This window comes from Nerophis lumbriciformis, linkage group LG20, assembly GCF_033978685.3.
Source record: "Nerophis lumbriciformis linkage group LG20, RoL_Nlum_v2.1, whole genome shotgun sequence".
Taxonomy (NCBI): domain Eukaryota; kingdom Metazoa; phylum Chordata; class Actinopteri; order Syngnathiformes; family Syngnathidae; genus Nerophis; species Nerophis lumbriciformis.
This window is the reverse complement of record NC_084567.2, coordinates 4,965,001-4,989,000: the sequence shown is the minus strand read 5'-3', so window position 1 is coordinate 4,989,000 and position 24,000 is coordinate 4,965,001. Positions and strand designations below refer to the sequence as shown.

Genomic DNA, 24,000 nt, shown 5'->3' with positions numbered 1-24,000 from the left:
TTTCTGCAACATCAAGGTATATATTGACGCTTACATAGGTCTGGTGATAATGTTCCCCTTTAAGCATAAGAGTTGTGTGATAACTTACACATAATTATTCTAACGAGGAAATAAATTGCTGATAGAAGGTTACCAAAATACTGTAATTACTACATATTATGAATTTGATCTGGGATCGAACCTGCAACCCTCTGGTACGGCCGCTCTACCATCCCAGCCGCGCCGATTTATAGGTGGACTAGATGAATCGCCATTACCTGCATTGCTAGCCGCCCCAAGCTAGAAGTTTTAGACTATTTAGAACGCACAGAAAATGGAAAGACGCGTGTGCTTCTCTGTAGCTTGCCGCTGCCCATCACTGCTTATGTTATAAGTTTGACCCGCACTGAAACAGACAGGAAATTAACGCAGGTGAAATATAATTTTGGCCAGAATTCTGGGTATAACACTGTTTTATTTTCCTCAAATCGTGCAAAGTCTTTTGCTTTTCAGCAAAGTGTCTTTTCTGCATCTGTGTCTCTCAGCAGCACCCCCAACTCCAACTACTCGTCTCATCACGGCTGCTGCTAATAAAGGCGACAGGTGATTAGATAACAAGGCCCACCTGGGCCATCGATGCACCTGTTGCTGTCTTTAAAACTGATCCTGACACACCCCGTTCCGCGACAGACCCTCAGGCCACGCCCCCCTCCACAACCACACACTACACATTTGGGTGTGGATCCAATACCAAGTAGTTACATGGACATCACTGGTTGTTCCGATGCAGATACTACTTGGAATATTCAAACATATTGAAAGATTATTTTTTTAATTACCATTATGATCAGACAAAAACAAATCCTTTATTTATCCACTAGGCCACCTACTCAGTGGCCTAGTGGTTAGAGCGTCCGCCCTGAGATGGGTAGGTTGTGAGTTCAAACCCCGGCCGAGTCATACCAAAGACTATAAAAATGGGAGCCATTACCTCCCTGCTTGGCACTCAGCATCAAGGGTTGGGATTGGGGGGGTTGAATCACCAAAAATGATTCCCGGGCGTGGCCACCGCTGCTGCCCACTGCTCCCCTCACCTCCCAGGGGGTGAACAAGAGGATGGGTCAAATGCAGAGGACACATTTCACCACACCTAGTGTGTGTGTGACAATAATTGGTACTTTAACTTTAATTTTGCCCTTAACCCTTGTGCAATGTTCATATTGTTGTTACTCAGCCAGCGTTTGTGGGTCTGATGGACCCGTTGCATTTTGTGGCTTTTAATGCCTCACATTCAAACACTTTTTGTCATGTCTGTGTAATCATGTTTTGTCTTAGTCATGTTTTGTTTAGTTAATGGACTCTTTAGTTTCTGGCTTTTCACTACCTTGTCTTGTTTCCATGATTACCCATTAGTTTCACCTGTTTCACGTTTGGACTCATTGTGCACTCTTGTTTGTCACCATAGCAACCCATTAGTTTTCACCTGTCACGTCACGCACCTGTTTCACGTTTTGAGTCACGCACCTGTTTTCGTTAATCATGTCTGTAGTATTTAAGTTCATTGTTTTTCAGTTTGTCTTGCTGGTGACATCCCCACATTTATGCTCTGCAAATTTCTGACTCTTTTTTTCATGTCCATCGCTCACGCTGCTCCTTTTTGTCCATGCCAAAGTAAGTTTTTGTTCCATATTTATAGTCTTTTTGGGTTTCATAGTTTGTTCTCCGCCATTGTGCGCGCTTTTCGTTTGTACTTTTTTGCTATAGTCTTTTGGTTTCATAGTTTGTTCTCCGCCACTGTGCGCGCTTTTCGTTTGTACTTTTTTTTGATATACTAAATAAATCATGTACTCACATTCCCGTCTCGCCCGAGCCAACCTTCCGTTGCATCCCGGAAAAGCAAACACCCAGGACCAAGCCTTGACACTTTTGTGTTAAAATACTAAACAGATTTTTACCTTATCCCAATAAATATCTGTTCAGTATTTGAACATAAAAGTGTTTGATTGTGAGGCATTAAAAGCCACAAAATGCAACGGGTCCATCAGACCCCCAAACGCTGGCTAAGTAACAACAATATGAACGTTGCATGGAAAATTTCTCTGCCAGTTTCTGCATCCCACAGGGATTCTTCTTTTGTGTTTCTGCACCTGCGGTTCCCACACAAGGTTGCAACATTGTTTGTCAACACTGTCTGCTCTCATTTTCTCGCACATTTGACCCTCTGATGTTCTGTGTACCTACACTCTGTCCTCCTCCTGTCTAGGCCTGCTGTGTGTGAATGAGCCAAAGTCAGTGAGTCTCAGTTTGAAAAATTAATTAATTCTATCATTTTTCTTTTATCAAAAAATGAAAACGGGTCCCACAGACCCGAACACCACACAATGGACATCCTGTGTCCAGGGACTTATTTCCTGAGTTCGTAAACGACAACAAAAACCACAAAAAACAGTTGATAATTTAAAAAAAAGTATCAATCTAACCTAACTAAGGCGGGGTACACCCTGGAGGAGTCGCCACCTCATCGCAAGGCCATTCTAAAGGAAGTGAAACCGGAGGATTGTTATTCAACTGTTTACTTTAGCAAAGAGGAGACCAGAGTTGTTACTAGTTTGTGAAGTCGGCTTCAGAAGAATTATTCTCCTTTGGTCTACACAAAGTCTGCTTGAACACGCTTCACTTTTCTCTTTAGATCTTGAACTTGGAGAAGAAAACATGTGACCTGAATTATTGTCATATTTTACATTCTTTTACCCTTTTTATGTTATGTTTTTGTCTTTGGTATTTAAAGTGATTGTGATCAGCCGTGACATGCTGCTTCCTTCTTTGTGTTGTGTTTGTTTCTTATTAATCTGCTCCAGCTAGACTAAGAATCTGTTTTTTCACCCAGTTGTCTCCCTGACATCTTGCAAGTTTTCTCATGGTCATTTTTGTTATTGCCTTCGCTGTAAAAAAAAAAAATAAGAAAAAAAAGCAGGATTTCACAGCATTTAACGGTATTTTTTTCCACAGTAAAATATTGTAATCAACATTTGTAAACAAATGACTGTAAAAGTTCCGATACGCCTATATTTCACAGTACAGTAAAATACTGTACTCAGTCTTTTGTAATATTACAACAAATTACTGTACATTTAAACTGATTTATCTCTTAGGATGTTCCCCACTATTGTACAGTAGGAGGGAGTATTCTGTTAAAACTAGAAGAATTAACTATCAAAATCACAATTATGGAGTTACAGCATATAGTTGTGCCTTTATTGTCATTACCTGTACAAATCACAGCTATGCAGTAATAATAGATTTTTTTATAGTAGATTTTATTAGTAAAAAGTACTTTCCATTGAGCAAACAACCTCAAAGTGCTACAGTCTATTAAAATTAAAAAATAAATAAATTACAGTAAATTACTGCAAATGTATTTACTGTTAATGTTTCTGTGAAAGTAATGATGTTAATCTACGATTACATTTTATTACAATGCATCTGTGGTCCAGACGGTTTAAAAATGTAGTATGTATATGTACAAATTAATCTAAAAAAAAACAACAGGTATATTGTAGTACTCCATAAAACCACTAGATGGCGACAAACGCACGTTAACACGTTTCGCATTTCACATACACTGGCAGCGGTTATTAATAAAGTCACAAAAACAATCTCTATTATGCACACAACGCACTTAAAAGTTAGACGATATTTCAACTTAACAACTTATTTACTTACAGCCATTGCTTTCTAAAGTTTATGAAGGCTAAAAAAGACACGAGGACTATGTTCAGAGGCACTCTACCAGACTGCAGGATTCCTTTCCCATCATGCATTGCAACTTCCACAAACACTGTCACAATAAAACACGCACGTGTAGTCAAATTGTCTAATTCAAATAAAAAAACATGCTGGGCAGAACAAACATTTAAAAAAAAACAGTTATCAACAGAAGGAAAAGAAGGGTTGGGACCGGAAGTGGTTGACTTTCGGCGCATGCGCAAACACATCGAGAAGCTCAAAGACTTCCGTGGCGACCAAGATGGCGGACTAAACGGCTGTGTTTAAAATTGACGCAATATGGATTCTCAAACATTCATTTTTTTTGGAATAAAAGTTGAGTTTGGAGCGATATCTAAAGTGAATATTGAAGACGTGATAGAAGATGGACGACTACTGCTATGCTAAGATGGCGACGTCCGCTAAAAGAGAACATGAAAGAGAATCAACTTCCAGCAAATCACCAACGGAGATAAAGACGAAAGATGAAGGTGAGTGACTTGAAGTTTTGTCATTGGAAAGCTATTTCAAGCCCTTAAAGACGAAATGAGCCGACCTTGTTGAAGAATGTAAAGAAAGAGCCGCCATGATTGTTAGCTTAAAGGGGAACCTTATCACAATTTCAGAATGGTTAAAACCATTAAAAATCAGTTCCCAGTGGCTTATTTTATTTTTCGAAATTTTTTTCAAAATTTTACCCATCACGCAATATCCCTAAAAAAAGCTACAAAGTGCCTGATTTTAACCATCGTTATATACACCCGTCCATTTTCCTGTGACGTCACATAGTGAAGCCAACACAAACAAACATGGCGGAAAGAACAGCAAGCTATAGCGACATTAGCTCGGATTCAGACTCGGATTTCAGCGGCTTAAGCGATTCAACAGATTACGCATGTATTGAAACGGATGGTTGTAGTGTGGAGGCAGGTAGCGAAAACGAAATTGAAGAAGAAACTGAAGCTATTGAGCCATATCGGTTTGAACCGCATGCAAGCGAAACCGACGAAAACGACACGACAGCCAGCGACACGGGAGAAAGCGAGGACGAATTCGGCGATCGCCTTCTAACCAACGATTGGTATGTGTTTGTTTGGCATTAAAGGAAACTAACAACTATGAACTAGGTTTACAGCATATGAAATACATTTGGCAACAACATGCACTTTGAGAGTGCAGACAGCCCAATTTTCATCAATTAATATATTCTGTAGACATACCCTCATCTGCGCTCTTTTCCTGAAAGCTGATCTGTCCAGTTTTGGAGTTGATGTCAGCAGGCCAGGGAAGCTAGGGTCGATATTCTTCTCTTGATCATCTTCGGTGGCATAAGGGATAGTGTGAGCCAAGACATCCAGGGGGTTTAGCTCGCTCGTCTGCGGGAACAAACTGCCGCCATTGCTTGCCGTGCTACCGAGGTCCTTTGTCCCTGAATTGCTCACACACTCCGGCAGATTCAAAGGGGGTCTGGCGGCAGATTTCTTTGACTTTATGGTTGGAAATGCATCTGCTTTGAGTGTCGCAGGATATCCACACATTCTTGCCATCTCTGTCGTAGCATAGCTTTCGTCGGTAAAGTGTGCGGAACAAACGTCCAATTTCTTGCCACTTTGGCATCTTTGGGCCACTGGTGCAACTTGAATCCGTCCCTGTTCGTGTTGTTACACCCTCCGACAACACACCGACGACGCATGATGTCTCCAAGGTACGGAAAACAGTCGAAAAAACGGAAAATAACAGAGCTGTTTTGACCCGGTGTTTGAGAAAATGGCGGATTGCTTCCTGATGTGACGTCATCGCTCTGAGAGCGAATAATAGAAAGGCGTTTAATTCGCCAAAATTCACCCATTTAGAGTTCGGAAATCGGTTAAAAAAAAAAAGGTCTTTTTTCTGCAACATCAAGGTATATATTGACGCTTACATAGGTCTGGTGATAATGTTCCCCTTTAAAGAAGGCAGTGGAGTTGACATTATGGTAAATGGGTTATACTTGTGTAACAAACAGTTCAGGGTGTCCCAAGTTACCAGAGAATGTGAGGTAAGGAGGAGGAGTTTTGTCCCTCCAGAGTTGCCGTAGGGCTGTGACATAAGAGGTCTATAAGTGTGGGTTGTTGAAGAAGGTGTGTGAGGATAACATTAAAGAAGTGGTGGAGACAAGACCTGCTCTAATGACTCCCGTTTATTATTTTATTATTATGTGATATAAGTACACACAATATGCGAACCCAGCACTTGTATAGCGCTTTTCTACCTTCAAGGTACCGGTAGTCAAAGCACTTTGACACTATTTCCACATTCACACACTGATGGCGGGAGCTGCCATGCAAGGCCCGAAACACCACCCATCAGGAGCAAGGGTGAAGTGTCTTGCACAACGGATCGTAACAAAGTTGGTAGAAAGGTGGGGATTGAACCAGGAACCCTCAGGTTGCTGGCACGGCCACTCTCCCAACCTCGCCACGCCGTCCCACATTAGTGGCGTGTTCGGACCTTTTTTCTCCAGGGTGGCTCAGGGAGACCACATATTTATGCATTAAACTGTCAGTCTGTAGCTTTATTATAGAAGCCTGCTGAGTATTCTTGTAAGACAATTGCTGACATTTAGGGATGTCCGATAATATCCGACTGCCGATATATTATCGGCCGATAAATGCTTTAAAATGTAATATCGGAAATTATCAGTATCGGTTTCAAAAAGTAAAATGTATGACTTTTTAAAAGGCCGCTGTGTACACGGACGTAGGGAGAAGTACAGAGCGCCAATAAACCTGAAAGGCACTGCCTTTGCGTGCCGGCCCAATCACTTAATATCTACGGCTTTTCACACACACAAGTGAATGCAATGCATGCCTGGTCAACAGCCATACAGGTCACACTGAGGGTGGCCGTATAAACAACTATAATACTGTTACAAATATGCGCCACACTGTGAACCCACACCAAACAAGAATGACAAACACATTTCGGGAGAACATCCGCACCGTAACACAACATAAACACAACATAAACACAACAAAACAACACCCAGAACCCCTTGCAGCACTAACTCTTCCGGGACGCTACAATATACAACCTCCGCTACCTCCTACCCTCCCACCTCAACCCCGCCCACCTCAACCTCCTCATGTTCTCTCAGACATAGCATGTCCCAAATTCCAAGCTGCTGTTTTGAGGCATGTTAAAAAAAATTATGCATTTTGTGACTTTAATAATAAATATGGCAGTGCCATGTTGGCACTTTTTTTCCATAACTTGAGTTGATTTATTTTGGAAAACCTTGTTACATTGTTTCATGCATCCAGCGGGGCATCACAACAAAATTAGGCATAATAATGTGTTAATTCCACAACTTTATATATCGGTATCGGTTGATATCGGTATCGGTAATTAAAGGGGAACATTATCACAATTTCAGAAGGGTTAAAACCATTAAAAATCAGTTCCCAGTGGCTTATTTTATTTTTCGAAGTTTTTTTCAAAATTTTACCCATCACGCAATATCCTTAAAAAAAGCTTCAAAGTGCCTGATTTTAACCATCGTTATATACACCCGTCCATTTTCCTGTGACGTCACATAGTGATGCCAATACAAACAAACATGGCGGTTAGAACAGCAAGCTATAGCGACATTAGCTCGGATTCAGACTCGGATTTCAGCGGCTTAAGCGATTCAACAGATTACGCATGTATTGAAACGGATGGTTGTAGTGTGGAGGCAGGTAGCGAAAACCAAATTGAAGAAGAAACTGAAGCTATTGAGCCATATCGGTTTGAACCGTATGCAAGCGAAAACGACACGACAGCCAGCGACACGGGAGAAAGCGAGGACGAATTCGGCGATCGCCTTCTAACCAACGATTGGTTTGTGTTTGTTTGGCATTAAAGGAAACTAACAACTATGAACTAGGTTTACAGCATATGAAATACATTTAGCAACAACATGCACTTTGAGAGTGCAGACAGCCCAATTGTCATCAATTAATACATTCTGTAGACATACCCTCATCCGCTCTCTTTTCCTGGGGGTCTGGCGGCAGATTTCTTTGACTTTATCGTTGGAAATGCATCTGCTTTGAGTGTCGCAGGATATCCACACATTCTTGCCATCTCTGTCGTAGCATAGCTTTCGTCGGTAAAGTGTGCGGAACAAACGTCCAATTTCTTGCCACTTTGGCATCTTTGGGCCACTGGTGCAACTTGAATCCGTCCCTGTTCGTGTTGTTACACCCTCCGACAACACACCGACGAGGCATGATGTCTCCAAGGTACGGAAAACAGTCGAAAAAAACGGAAAATAACAGAGCTGATTTGACTCGGTGTTTGTAATGCCATCCATCCATCCATCCATCTTCTTCCACTTATCCGAGGTCGGGTCGCGGGGGCAGCAGCCTAAGCAGGGAAGCCCAGACTTCCCTCTCCCCAGCCACTTCGTCCAGCTCCTCCCGGGGGATTCCGAGGCGTTCCCAGGCCAGCCGGGAGACATAGTCTTCCCAACGTGTCCTGGGTCTTCCCCGTGGCCTCCTACCGGTCGGACGTGCCCTAAACACCTCCCGAGGGAGGCGATCGGGTGGCATCCTGACCAGATGCCCGAACCACCTCATCTGGCTCCTCTCCATGTGGAGGAGCAGCGGCTTTACTTTGAGCTCCCCCCGGATGACAGAGCTTCTCACCCTATCTCTAAGGGAGAGACCCGCCACCCGGCGGAGGAAACTCATTTGGGCCGCTTGTACCCGTGATCTTGTCCTTTCGGTCATAACCCAAAGCTCATGACCATAGGTGAGGATGGGAACGTAGATCGACCGGTAAATCGAGAGCTTTGCCTTCCGGCTCAGCTCCTTCTTCACCACAACGGATCGATACAGCGTCCGCATTACTGAAGATGCCGCACCGATCCGCCTGTCGATCTCACCATCCACTCTTCCCTCACTCGTGAACAAGACTCCGAGGTACTTGAATTTTCTCCACTTGGGGCAGGGTCTGCTCCCCAACCCGGAGATGTTGTTTGTTGTTTGTAATGTGTTTGAGAAAATGGCGGATTGCTTCCCGATGTGACGTCACATTGTGACGTCATCGCTCCGAGAGCGAATAATAGAAAGGCGTTTAATTCGCCAAAATTCAACCATTTAGAGTTCGGAAAAATATATGGTCTTTTTTCTGCAACATCAAGGTATATATTGATGAGTTGGACAATATCAGAATATCGGATATCAGCAAAAAAGCCATTATCGGACATCTCTACTGACATTACATACTAATGGCGCTGCTGAGAATCGAACCCACGGTCATGCGGCCTAAAAGGCAAGCACGTGAGCAGGAGAGGGGCCAGGATGGTGGCTGTGGTTCAGAGAGCCCCCTGATGTAAGTCTCCAATAAAAGGTAAATATACAATGTCCAGCCCTTACCTTTGGGCTGATACCGAGGCTGATACTGTGTTGACCAGTTTGACGCGTGTAAATGATAGAATGTCCAGTACTGTAGAAATGTGTTTGGATATGACAATCCGTTTATTCCAAGCTATTTGAATTAAATCAAATGTAGGTTATACAACATCAAGTATGCTGACCTTGAATGGCACATTATCACAGCATTGTCACGGCACGACAAGACACTACACCACATGACACTACACGTTCGAAAACTGTTTGTCCTCCAATGGCCCTGCCCATGCTCACACCTGAACCCAATTTAAGGAGGCTACCATGGTAACCGCACCATAGCAACAGTCCCCTCCCTGTCAACACTTCTTGCTTCTTAAAGGGGAACATTATCACCAGACCTATGTAAGCGTCAATATATACCTTGATGTTGCAGAAAAAAGACCATATATTTTTTTAACCGATTTCCGAACTCTAAATGGGTGAATTTTGGCGAATTAAACGCCTTTCTAATATTCGCTCTCAGAGCGATGACGTCACATCAGGAAGCAATCCGCCATTTTCTCAAACACCGGGTCAAAACAGCTCTGTTATTTTCCGTTTTTTCGACTGTTTTCCGTACCTTGGAGACATCATGCCTCGTCGGTGTGTTGTCGGAGGGTGTAACAACACGAACAGGGACGGATTCAAGTTGCACCAGTGGCCCAAAGATGCCAAAGTGGCAAGAAATTGGACGAAATTTGTTCAAAATACGAGGGTGTGGGGAAAACCGACGAAATGGTCAGTCGTTTGTTCCGCACACTTTACCGACGAAAGCTATGCTACGACAGAGATGGCAAGAATGTGTGGATATCCTGCGACACTCAAAGCAGATGCATTTCCAACCATAAAGTCAAAGAAATCTGCCGCCAGACCCCCATTGAATCTGCCGGAGTGTGTGAGCAATTCAGGGACAAAGGACCTCGGTAGCACGGCAAGCAATGGCGGCAGTTTGTTCCCGCAGACGAGCGAGCTAAACCCCCTGGATGTCTTGGCTCACACCGTCCCTTATGCCACCGAAGATGATCAAGAGAAGAATATCGACCCTAGCTTCCCTGGCCTGCTGACATGAGGGTATGTCTACAGAATATATTAATTGATGAAAATTGGGCTGTCTGCACTCTCAAAGTGCATGTTGTTGCCAAATTTATTTCATATGCCGTAAACCAACTCCGAAACTGGACAGACCAGCTTTCAAGAAAAGAGAGCGGATGAGGGTATGTCTACAGAATATATTAATTGATGAAAACTTTATTCATTACTCGCGGTTTTACGTAAATGATTCTACATAAACTGTGTTCACCAATAATTTAGCTTAAAAACATTTATTTTTTTCAATCATTCGAGTACATTCGGGTAGTCTTGTGTAATGCAGTATTTTGTGTCTATTTATGTATGGTTAACCTGAGTGCTGAAATTGTGGAAAAAACATTACAACACTTAAAAACAAACACATACCAATCGTTGGTTAGAAGGCGATCGCCAAATTCGTCCTCGCTTTCTCCCGTGTCGCTGGCTGTCGTGTCGTTTTCGTCGGTTTCGCTTGCATACGGTTCAAACCGATATGGCTCAATAGCTTCAGTTTCTTCTTCAATTTCGTTTTCGCTACCTGCCTCCCCACTACAACTGTCAGAGTTTGTAGGTGCCGAACCCCAAGATGCAGAGAAGGCGGAAGGCATTGTATGAGAAAACATGATTTAATTAAACACTAAGGCAAAACAACAAACAATAGGGTAACAACAAAAGGCGCGCACAAGGCGGAGAACAAACTTGGCTATGAACTAAAATAGCACAGAGGCTAACTTTGGACAAGAAACAAAAACACTTACTGTGACACGAAGGAACTAGGACATGAGCAGAGTGAAACAAAAGTGGACAGAGCTACAACGACAAGTGTCAAGACAGGTAGTAATGACAATGACAATGATAATAATCCAACACTGACTGGAGGGTTTAAATAGCAGCTGGCTGATTGACACCAGGTGTGGCCAGGTGCCAATCAGCCACAGCTGAGGGGAAGCAGCACTCAGGGAGACAATCAGGAATAGAAGACAAAATAAAAAGCGCTGACAGAAAACTAAGACAAACGCAGAGGAAAAACTAAAACACAGTCAAACTGTCAGGGACAAGCCTGACAACAACCATCCGTTTTCGCTACCTGCCTCCACACTACAACCATCCGTTTCAATACATGCGTAATCTGTTGAATCGCTTAAGCCGCTGAAATCCGAGTCTGAATCCGAGCTAATGTCGCTATAGCTTGCTGTTCTATGCGCCATGTTTGTTTGTGTTGGCTTCACTATGTGACGTCACAGGAAAATGGACGGGTGGTTAAAATCAGGCACTTTGAAGCTTTTTTTAGGGATATTGCGTGATGGGTACAATTTTGAAAAAAACTTCGAAAAATAAAATAAGCCACTGGGAACTGATTTTTAATGGTTTTAACCCTTCTGAAATTGTGATAATGTTCCCCTTTAACAGGAAGTGGGCGGAGCAATCAACATGAGCTGAGGCCAGCAATCAATTAGAGAAAATACAATAAAAACAATATAAACAAATAAGGATATTTGGCTCCAACATACAACATCAATTCACAGAATATGTAAAAAGGAAAACCTTCAAGATTAGTGGGGGCCACACGCCAACATCAACAGACAGAGAACTAGAGGTAAAGAAGATTAGCTAAGTCATGTAAACATTGATCCGTCATTCTGGCAAGGCACTAAATGAATGTCCATGAAACACTACACACACATACAGTACCGTATTTTCCGCACCATAAGGCGCCCTGGGTTATAAGCCGCGCCTTCAATGAACGGCATATTTCAAAACTTTGTCCACCTATAAGCCGCCCCGTGTTGTAAGCCGCATCTAACTGCGCTAAAGGAATGTCAAAAAAACAGTCAAATAGGTCAGTCAAACTTTAATAATATATTAAAACCAGCGTGATGTGGGCGCGCATGGAATCGTATATCAACATGGACGGAGCTGTGTGAAAAAAGCCACCCGGCCTCTTCGCGTAAACTTAAACTTACCTTAACCACTCGCTCATCTTTTATTCATCCATCCCTTTGAGTTAGCTTTTATGATGACGCCGGCTGGAAAGGTCTCTTTTGGCAAGGTCTTCCTTTTGAATATCACCATGGGTGGAAGTTTCTGGCCATTAGCATGGCAAGCTAGAACCACAGTGAAGGATGACTTCTCATTCCCTGTGGTGCGAATATTCACCGTACGTGCTCCCGTTGTATCCACAGTGCGGTTCACAGGAATATCAAAAGTCAGTGGAACCTCGTCCATGTTGATAATGTTCTCTGGCCGGATCTTTTTTTCAGCTATCTTGTTTTTACAATATGCACGGAAAGTAGCCAACTTTTCTTGAAAGTCTTTAGGCAGTTGCTGTGAAATAGTAATCCGTGTGCGGATGGAGAGATTGCGTCTTTTCATGAACCAGATCCCTGTCGCTTAGTAGGAGCCATTTTGTGGTCTTTACAGATGTAAACACACAAAGGAAATGAAACGTACGGTAATATCCGCGCGCTTTTTCTTCTTCTACGTGGGCGGGTGGTTGCTTACAGTAGAAGAAGAAGCGCTTCCTGTTCTATGGGGGCGGGTGCTTACCTTGGCGGTTGCTTGCGTAGAAGAAGAAGCACTTCCTCTTCTACGGGGAAAAAAGATGGCAGCTGTTTACCGTAGTTGCGAGACCGAAACTTTATGAAAATGAATCTTAATATTAATCCATATATAAAGCGCACCGGGTTAAAAGCCGCACTGTCAGCTTTTGAGTAAATTTGTGGTTTTTAGGTGCGGCTAATAGTGCGGAAAATACGGTACATAGAAGGAAGTGTGTGGAAAGTTCAAGGAGAAACATCTCATGGATCATGTCTGAACTAAAGTGTGTTTTTGTTGTTTGTGTCCCACAGATGTCCAGCAGCTGATTGGTCATCCAGAAGAACTTCCTCTGTCAGGGGGGAGCGCTATTTTTAAGCACGAGGTTTCTCAGCCCCCCCACTTTAAAAAGGAAGAGGAGGAACTCTGCATCACTCGGGAGGGAGAGTGTCTTCTAGGACGAGAGGAAGCTGATTACACCAAGTTTCCACTGAGTATTCTCTCTGTGAAGACTGAAGATGATGAAGAGAAACCACAACTCTTATCTCCACTATCAGATAGTGAGGCTGAAGACGAGGTTGAAGTAACGTTGAGCAGCGATACAGACTGTGAAGGTGATGTGAGGACTCACACTGACAACAAACACTCTGAATGCTCTACAAAGAAGACCGCTAATAAACGTTTAAGCTGCTCAGTTTGTGCGAAACTCTTTACGCACATGGGCAATTTTACAAACCACATGAGAACACACGCAGGAGAAAAAACCTTTAATTGTTCAGTTTGTGCGAAAATCTTTACGCACAAGGGCAATTTTACAAACCACATGAGAACGCACACAGGAGAAAAACCTTTTAATTGTTCAGTTTGTGGTAAAAACTTCACTCAGAGTGCCCATTTGATGGAACACGCGAGAACACACACGGGAGAAAAAAAATTTAGTTGTTCAGTTTGTGGCAAAAGATGCAATAACAAAAGCCACTTGACCGAACACATGAAAACACACACAGGCGAAAAACCATTTGTTTGTTCAGTTTGTGGTAAAACCTTTATTCAAAAAAGCCACTTGACAGAACACATGAAAACACACACTGGGGAAAAACCATTTAGTTGTTCAGTTTGTGGCAAAAGATGCACTAAAAAGACTCACTTGACCGAACACATGAAAACACACACAGGCGAAAAACCATTTCATTGTTCAGATTGTGGTAAAAGCTTCACTAAAAAGTGCAATTTGACGCAACACAAGAAGGCACACGAGAGAAAAACCATTTAATTGCCCAGATTGCGGGAAAAGCTTTTGTTCCAGAACAGGTTGGACTCTACACACGATGAAGTTGTTCAGTTTGCATTAAAATATTGCTTCATGATGACACAAAAGAACACATACAGAAGTAAAACCAGTCAGCTGTTAAGTTTGTGGCAAAGCTGTACTCAAATGGGTATTTTGGGTTTATGAAAATATACAGTGGATTCAAAAAATGTTTAGTTTATACTGTTTTTGTTTTGTTTTTTTATACAAATTTTGACTCAACAAATAATGACACAAACTGGTGTAAAACAATTGTTTTTAGTTGTTGTGTAGATGCTCTCTGAAATTGCTGACATCCCAGACATTCGATATGGTTATTGTTTATTTACTTCCAGCAGTGCAGGTGTGAGCATATCTTAAAGGTTCCATGGTGTAAATACGAGCCACTTATCAAAAGAATATGTGAACGTGTGGAGTGGGTTCATACATTCTCGAGAAATAAATAATTGTCACAACATTTAAAAGATTCAACATCTGGTCAAGCACACTTCCTTATACACTCGCAAGGAGTAGAAGTACAAAGGTATGGCGGCACTTTATTTCTTTACATCTGGATGGTACATGAATTCTATAATAATCCATGAAAGACAAAGTTGTACTTATTTGTGCATGGATAAGTAACATATTTGATGGACGTTGATGGGTGTCGTATGTTCTCAGGTCATTTGCCTATAAAATATAACACGTTCAGTATTAATAGTTGACTTCCTATTGCAAGTGAAATATTTTTGCTGTCATCTATGATTGGAGTCTGCCGTTTTAAAGGGGAACATTATCACAATTTCAGAAGGGTTAAAACCATTAAAAATCAGTTCCCGGTGGCTTATTTTTTTTTTCCGAAGTTTTTTTCAAAATTTTACTCATCACGCAATATCCCTAAAAAAAGCTTCAAAGTGCCTGATTTTAACCATCGTTATATACACCCGTCCATTTTCCTGTGACGTCACATAGTGATGCCAATACAAACAAACATGGCGGATAGAACAGCAAGGTATAGCGACATTAACTCGGATTCAGACTCGGATTTCAGCGGCTTAAGCGATTCAACAGATTACGCATGTATTGAAACGGATGGTTGTAGTGTGGAGGCAGGTAGCAAAAACGAAATTGAAGAAGACACTGAAGCATTGAGCCATATCGGTTTGAACCGTATGCAAGTGAAACAGACGAAAACGACACGACAGCCAGCGACACAGGAGATTTTGGCGATCGCCTTCTAACCAACGATTGGTATGCGTTTGTTTGGCATTAAAGGAAACTAACAACTATGAACTAGGTTTACAGCATATGAAATACATTTGGCAACAACATGCACTTTGAGAGTGCAGACAGCCCAATTTTCATCAATTAATATATTCTGTAGACATACCCTCATGTCAGCAGGCCAGGGAAGCTAGGGTCGATATTCTTCTCTTGATCATCTTGGGACGGTGTGAGCCAAGACATCCAGGGGGGTTTAGCTCGCTCGTCTGCGGGAACAAACTGCCGCCATTGCTTGCCGTGCTACCGAGGTCCTTTGTCCCTGAATTGCTCACACACTCCGGCAGATTCAATGGGGGTCTGGCGGCAGATTTCTTTGACTTTATGGTTGGAAATGCATCTGCTTTGAGTGTCGCAGGATATCCACACATTCTTGCCATCTCTGTCGTAGCATAGCTTTCGTCGGTAAAGTGTGCGGAACAAACGTCCAATTTCTTGCCACTTTGGCATCTTTGGGCCACTGGTGCAACTTGAATCCGTCCCTGTTCGTGTTGTTACACCCTCCGACAACACACCGACGAGGCATGATGTCTCCAAGGTACGGAAAACAGTCGAAAAAACGGAAAATAACAGAGCTGATTTGACTCGGTGTTTGTAATGTGTTTGAGAAAATGGCGGATTGCTTCCCGATGTGACCTCACGTTGTGACGTCATCGCTCCGAGAGCGAATAATAGAAAGGCGTTTAATTCACCCAAATTCACCCATTTAGAGTTCGGAAATCGGTTAAAAAAATATATGGTCTTTTTTCTGCAACATCAAGGTATATATTGACGCTTACATAGGTCTGGTGATAATGTTCCCCTTTAATGATGTGAACTTTATGTTTCTTGGTTCAACACAGCATCAAATGTTCTCTGTATTATTTCAAGCAATGCAAAATATACAAGGATCTGTAAATGGGGGGGGAAAGTGGATGCTGCACTCTATTTGAGGAAAAACTAACATTTTGGTTCATTATGTGATACATCGTCAGCAATTATGCCTTAATTAGAAAAATGAAGTGTTGCTGAATTGAAAGTGGGATATTTCATTGGTCAAACCTTATCTGTAAATGTATTGCTTTGTAATAAAGGATATGTTTGCAACATGTTGGAGGACATACTGTACATCCATGCAAGGTGGATTATGTTATGCAAACACTTTATGTAATAAACACAACAAATATATGAAACCAAAAAATAATGTACTGTATTGAATCAATGAGCAATTGCTTGTTTGTGGATGAACATTATAATAGTTGATGCAATATGTAATTGTGTGAATGCTCCAGAACATTCACACATATGGTTTTCTACACCAAAATCCATCTATTTCTTCTTCTTCTTCTCCAGATTTTGGCACGCTCTACCTTCCATGTTTTTCACCCGATTCAACCCGTTCCAACTTCAAACTGTTCAGCCTATTCGGGAATCGCGGGCTTTCTTTCAGAATAATTGTATCTAAGTTATCACAAAACTTTGTGTTTCAGTGAGTTCCCGGCGAGCAGACAAAAGCTGTTTTTGATCTTACCAATCAAAAGGCTTGTAAAACTCCACTGTGTAGGATGGGAAGCGACATGAAGGTGTCGGTTTCTTTGATGTATTGTAATCCACAGGAAGATTTTGTCTTGACTCCCGAGATCTACAAAGCGGAGAGGAAGGAGGACCTGACTCCCCTCCAGGCACATTTTCTTTGAACTGTTTTGTGACCAAATGCAGCGGCTGTTTATGACCCCCCTTCCTTTAGAAACAGCTGTTGCCATGTAATCAGGGAAAGTCCAAAAAAAAGAGGAGGCGTGCAATCTTTCATCAGAGCCTGGTGGAAGAAGAGTACAGCCCAGACGTTTCTCCTCAGTTGAGCTAAATTGAATTATTTCTGTTTAATTCATTGCTTCTTTGTCTGTTTAATAGATGTCATCAGTGTTTGAACCTGCTGCGCTGATTCTCTTTCAGTTTCTCTTTTACCGGACATCGCCATCTTAGCATAGCAGTAGTCGTCCATCTTCTATCACTTCAATCTTCACTTCACATAACACTCAGTTGCAACAAACTCAACTTCCATTTTGTGGGCTTTGGAAAGTCGAACAGCGGAGGTATTTATTGCTATATTTGGATTTATATCGTAAGTTTGAGACTTCCCATTTTACGTTTTACGACAATTCTGATACCTTCCAAATTTAAATTATTTACTCAACTTGTGTGAGCCTATGGCTTTGCACTTTGTTTTATATATATATATATATATATATATATATATATATATATATATATATATATATATATATATATATATATATATATATATAGCATCCTATTTTAGTTACTTTATTGAGTTTTTGTACTGTTTTTGTACTTATTTTGATTATTATTATTTCTCGATTGTTTGTAACTGTTGCAGTTCATAAATAAAGGTTTATTAAATTAAATTCTGTAAAAGACAATTCTGATACCTCTGTGACGATTTCTTCATTTTCTAAGTAAAAACAAAAACATACGTGATAGAAAAAGAGGACCATAATATGAAAATAAACAAGGGGCAGAATGTAAAAATATAAAATATATAAATCTAAAATATTCTAAATGCACAACACATACAAAACACCACCTAGTACTGAGTTTCTTGAGTCATCAGTAGCGATTACTCTGAGACTAAAAGGAAAGCTCGGATAACCCTAAAATGATAAATAAATAGGTGGTAAATATTAACTTTTGTGTTCAAATTTCATTGACTAAATACAGACCAGGTGTTCTGTCCATAACTGCTTCCCATCGACGTCTGCTACGCAACGCTACTGAGCAATATTTCAAATATTTGTCTCATTCAAAATACTCATCTTAAACAATTAAAAAAAATAAAAAAAAATAAAAATATATATATATATATATATATATATATATATATATATATATATATATATATATATATATATATATATATATATATATATATATATATATATATATGTATAATATAACATACCTGGGAATGTCTGAAATATGGTAAGGAACAAGTCATTTCATACTTGGAGATTATAGAGGTTGGTAAATGAAATAACAATATATGTTTAAAATAGATAAAAGTTATTTTAATCTTTATAGTGTAGTTGTCGAAATTAATTGAGGCTGTCATGCTTTTATTTTGTAAAAAAAAAAGGCTGCTGTCAAGTGGAGACCGGAAGTTGCTCAAGCAGAAAGACCAAGATGGCGGACGGAGGAGTTTCATATTTACCTCTTATGGCTTTTTGGATTCAAATATAGCTACAAATACCTCCAAATCATTTTGTTCTAAAGCCCACGACACATACGTTGAGTTTGGAGCGATGGAGTGTTACCTGAAGTGAAGATTGAAGACGTGATAGAAGATGGACGACTACTGCTATGCTAAGATGGCGACGTCCGCTAAAAGAGAACATGAAAGAGAATCAACTTCCAGCAAATCACCAACGGAGATAAAGACGAAAGATGAAGGTGAGTGACTTGAAGTTTTGTCATTTGAAAACTATTTGAATTTCAAGCCCTTAAAGTCTAAAAGTGCCGACCTTGTTGAAGAATGTATAAAGAAAGAGCCGCCATGATTGTTAGCTTGAAGAAGGCAGTGGAGTTCACATCAGAGGAGATGAAAGAATGCAAAAGTCAAATGAAGAAACTAGAAGCCCCCGAGACATGGGCTAGAAATGAGCTGGGATGGCACTTCAACTGCCAGTCCATTTGTTGAGGTTAGCAGGGAAGGGCTGCTCTATACAATTCAATGATTGGCTAATTATTAGACCAGTTATCTGGAAATCAATGTCAATAAAATAGAAGAAATATACCCCCCCCCCCCCCCCCCCCCCCCACACACACACACACACACACACCTCAGCACCCCATCATCATAAACACACAAACAGTTAAAACTAGAGATGTCCCATAATATCGGCCTGCCGATATATTATCGGCCGATAAATGCTTTAAAATGTAATATCGGAAATTATCGGTATCAATCAATCAATCAATCAATGTTTATTTATATAGCTCTAAATCACAAGTGTCTCAAAGGGCTGCACAAGCCACAACGACATCCTTGGTACAAAGCCCACATAAGGGCAAGGAAAAACTCACCCCAGTGGGACGTCGATGTGAATGACTATGAGAAACCTTGGAGAGGACCGCATATGTGGGTAACCCCCCCTAGGGGAGACCGAATGCAATGGATGTATCGTTTTTTTTATATTATCGTATCGGTTTTTAAAAAAAAAAAAATATATATATATATATATATATATATTATATATTATGTATAATAGGGACGGCGTGGCGAAGTTGGTAGAGTGGCCGTTCCAGCAATCGGAGTGTTGCTGGTTACTGGGGTTCAATCCCCACCTTCTACCATCCGAGTCACGTCCGTTGTGTCCTTGGGCAAGACACTTCACCCCTTGCTCCTGATGGGTGCTGGTTAGCGCCTTGCATGGCAGCTCCCGCCATCAGTGAGTGAATGTGTGTGTGAATGGGTGAATGTGGAAATACTGCCAAAGCGCTTTGAGTACCTTGAAGGTAGAAAAGCGCTTTATAACCCATTTATCGTTTATTTATTTATTATATCAATATATATCAATACAGTCTGCAAGGGATACAGTCCATAAGCACACATGATTGTGCGTGCTGCTGGTCCACTAATAGTACTAACATTTAACAGTTGATTTTACTAATTTTCATTAATTACTAGTTTCTATCTAACTGTTTTTATATTGTTTTACTTTCTTTTTTTTCAAGACATTTTTTTAAATTTATTTATCTTATTTTTTTTTTTTTTTTTTTTAAAGGACCTTATCTTCACCATACCTGGTTGTCCAAATTAGGCATAATAATGTGTTAATTCCACGACTGTATATGTCGGTATCGGTTGATATCGGTATCAGTAATTAAGAGTTGGACAATATCGGGATATCGGCAAAAAGCCATTATCGGACATCCCTAGTTAAAACAGTTGACACTTTTAAATACTTGAGCGTAACCTTGGACAATAAACTCACCTTTGATCAGCACACCACAGACATTCAAAGAAGAAGTCAACAAAGACTGTCAGCTAGGGCTGGGCGATATGGCCCTTCATTAATATCTGGATATTTTTAGGCCATGTCACGATACACCATATATATATGTGGATATTTTGCCTTAGCCTTGAATGAACACTTGATGCATATAATCACAGCAGTATGATGATTCTATGTGTCTACATTAAAACATTCTTCTTCATACTGCATTAATATATGCTACTTTTAAACTTTCATGCAGAGAGGGAAACCACAACTAAGTCAATTTAGCAAAAGTGTATTTATGAAACAGTTATTAAGCAGTGGCACAAACATTCATGTCATTTCCAAACAGAAAGTGCAAGATTGTCAGAGACATTTTAAAACAAGCTATTAGTGCACTTTTGTGCATGATGTCACTAAGATGACATATCAAAACAACACTAAATTAAAGTGCACTTTTTGTACAGAACGCCACTACAATAGTTTAAAACAAATAAAGTGCAATTTTGTGCATGATGTCACACAAGATATGTCAATAAGTGTCAAATAAAAATGAGCTGCATAATAGGAAATCAAATACCGTATTTTCCGCACTATAAGGCGCACCTAAAAACCACACATTTTCTCAAAAGCTGACAGTGCGCCTTATAACCCGGTGCGCTTTATATATGGATTAATATTACGATTCATTTTCATAAAGTTTCGATCTCGCAACTACGGTAAACAGCCGCCATCTTTTTTCCCGGTAGAACAGGAAGCGCTTCTTCTTCTACGCAAGCAACCGCCAAGGTAAGCACCCGCCCCCATAGAACAGGAAGCGCTTCTTCTTCTACTGTAAGCAACCACCCGCCCGCGTAGAAGAAGAAAAAGCGCGCGGATATTACCGTACATTTCATTTCCTTTGTGTGTTTACATCTGTAAAGACCACAAAATGGCTCCTACTAAGCGACCGGGATCCGGTTCATGAAAAGACGCAATCTCTCCATCCGCACACGGACTACTATTTCACAGCAACTGATATTCCTGTGAACCGCACTGTGGATACAACGGGAGCACGTACGGTGAATATTCGCACCACAGGGAATGAGAAGTCATCCTTCACTGTGGTTCTAGCTTGCCATGCTAATGGCCAGAAACTTCCACCCATGGTGATATTCAAAAGGAAGACCTTGCCAAAAGAGACCTTTCCAGCCGGCGTCATCATAAAAGCTAACTCGAAGGGATGGATGAAGAAAAGATGAGCGAGTGGTTAAGGTAAGTTTAAGTTTACGCGAAGAGGCCGGGTGGCTTTTTTTACGCAGCTCCGTCCATGTTGATATACGATTCCATGCGCGCCCACATCACGCTGGTTTTAATATATTATTAAAGTTTGACTGACCTATTTGACTGTTTTTTTGACATTCCTTTAGCGCAGTTAGATGCGGCTTACAACATGGGGCGGCTTATAGGTGGACAAAGTTTTGAAATATGCCGTTCATTGAAGGCGCGGCTTATAACCCAGGGCGCCTTATGGTGCGGAAAATACGGTAGTGTATGTCCTTCGCTATGTGGTAGGTTCCTGCGGACGTTATCTCCTTCTGCTGTTGACTATTTGTTTCATACGGTGTTGATGTGGAAATGGTTGCTTCGGCATTTTGTGGGTGTGGCACCGGCTGGAGATGTTGACATGCGGAGTTTCAAGCACTCCTCATTCTCTAGCGGGTGACTTTTCAAATGATGCTACATTAGCGGTGGTGCTACTTTTTGTAGCAACACTTTTGCCGCATAAATGTTCGACATCTTCCCGCTTGAAGCCAAACCACCGCCAGACGATGGACCCTTGCTGTTTTTCTTGGGAATTAATTATTCCTTCATTTGTTACCAGATTCGCACCTTCTCTCTCTCGTATTACCACCCGCACCGCTCCGCTAGCATCACAGCTAACGTTACCATGTCGCTGCCTGTCTGCTCCACGGGAGCGTGTGAAGTTGCACACGTGACGTATGTAAGAAGGTGCGCTTGTTTTATGTCTCTGTGAGAAGGAGAGACAAGAAAGAGTGAGAAGAGCCTATAGTGTAATGCCCACAGCTAAAAGAAACTGCGTGAGAACGTATACTCCAATATCACGACATAGTCATTTTCTATATCGCACAGAGACAAACACGTGATATATCGAGTATATCGATATATCGCCCAGCCCTACCGTCAGCCATCCGTTATTACTGTACCAAAGCATTGGTCAACCCATCCTTCTGTACTGTTCCACATGTTTTTTCACCATGCTTTCTGTAACCAACCGGACCAAACTCACACGCATTACAAACATAGCAGCTAAAATCATCGGCCTACCCACACCCAACCTTTCAGATCTAAACCACAGGTCCATCATTCGACTGGCAAACACAATAGTCCAGGATATGACTCACCCACTACACCAATACATCATCCCACTACCATCAAGGCACAGGTACAGAACTATCAAATTCCGGAGGGCCCGCCTCGGGAAAAGCCTTATCCCTGCAGCTATAGCCGCCCTTAACAGCAGGCCCGGCCGACCTGTCTGACAAGCCTGTAAATGTGTTGGTCATGTATGATGTCTTTTTGTTACTTTTGTTTTGTGATGTGTAATGTCTATTGTTTAAATGTACGGCAGTGAAAATGAATTTCCCCAACGAGGACCAATAAATCTAAATCTAATTAGCTATGATGCCAACGTGACTTATTATTCTTCATAGTGAGCTACAAAGAGCCTCACTGTACTGACCAGGGCACCGGAAGTAAACAGTGTCCATAACATCACTCAAGTCTCATGTCCATTATTATCATCACAAAAACACAACACATTCTAGTGTATTCAGCAGGGATTACATTGATGTCAAATATGGGGCGGTATAAGCTCGGTCGGTAGAGTGGCCATGCCAGCAACTTGAGGGTTCCAAGTTCGAGGGTCCTTATGTTTTTAAAAAAACAAAAACTAAAGGAATTAGTCTATATGTGTCATAATAATTGTAACATTTTACATCAAGTTTTCCTTATTAATACAATTATAAACGTAGTAAATACTTTGACTTGCAGTTTTGTCCAAGCTAAAGTGTGTTTGTGTTGTTTGTGTCCTGCAGACGTCCAGCAGCTGTTTGGTCATCCAGAAGAACTGCAGGGAGGGAGCTCCACTCTGAAGCAGGAGGCTTCTCAGCCCCCCCACATTAAAGAGGAAGAGGAGGAACTCTGGATCACTCAGGAGGGAGAGTGTCTTCTAGGACTGGATGAAACTGATCTCACCAAGTTGCCACTGACTATTGTCTGTGTGAAGACTGAAGATGATGAAGAGAAACCACAAGTAGACAACCTCTTAGCTCCACTATCAGATAGTGAGGCTGAAGATGAGGTTGAAGTATCTTTGAGCAGCGATACAGACTGTGAAGGCGATATGAGGACTCACACTGACAACAAACACTCTGAATGCTCTCAAGAGAGGACAAGTAAAAAATGTTTGAGCTGCTCAGTTTGTGGTAAAAGCTTTTTTAAAAAGAACACCTTGACTAAGCACATGAGAAGACACACAGGAGAAAAAGCATTTACTTGCTCAGTTTGTGGTAAAAGATTCCTTCATAATGCAGACATGGTAATACACATGAGAACGCACACGGGAGAAAAACCATTCAGCTGTTCAGTTTGTGGTAAAAGCTTTACGCAG

General features: G+C 41.3%; 2 protein-coding genes across 2 annotated transcripts in view; both read left to right on the top strand.

The window, feature by feature from the left end:
- Window positions 1-8,998: 8,998 nt before the first annotated feature.
- Window positions 8,999-14,260, top strand: LOC140679661 (uncharacterized). The gene is made up of 2 exons (XM_072915512.1): window positions 8,999-9,050; window positions 13,079-14,260. Exons 1-2 carry the CDS (start codon window positions 8,999-9,001, stop codon window positions 14,035-14,037), a joined length of 1,011 nt encoding a protein of 336 aa, XP_072771613.1. The 3' UTR covers window positions 14,038-14,260.
- A 4,232-nt stretch (window positions 14,261-18,492) lies between these two features.
- LOC133619240 (uncharacterized) overlaps window positions 18,493-24,000 on the top strand; it is a 6,216-nt gene continuing 708 nt past the window's right edge. Inside the window, exons 1-2 of the mRNA XM_061980181.2 lie at window positions 18,493-18,780; window positions 23,426-24,000. The exon at window positions 23,426-24,000 is cut by the window's right edge and continues 708 nt beyond it. Coding sequence (XP_061836165.2) covers window positions 18,675-18,780; window positions 23,426-24,000 — 681 coding nt within the window. The 5' untranslated portion in view covers window positions 18,493-18,674. The remainder of the gene's footprint in view (window positions 18,781-23,425) is intronic.

Excerpts from the sequence above, each read along its gene's own strand:
- LOC140679661 (XM_072915512.1), top strand. The coding sequence starts at position 8,999 with ATGGCGCTGCTGAGAATCGAACCCACGGTCATGCGGCCTAAAAGGCAA. Across the intron at positions 9,051-13,078 it reads GCGGCCTAAAAGGCAAGCAC|ATGTCCAGCAGCTGATTGGT; the intron begins GTGAGCAGGAGA and ends TGTGTCCCACAG.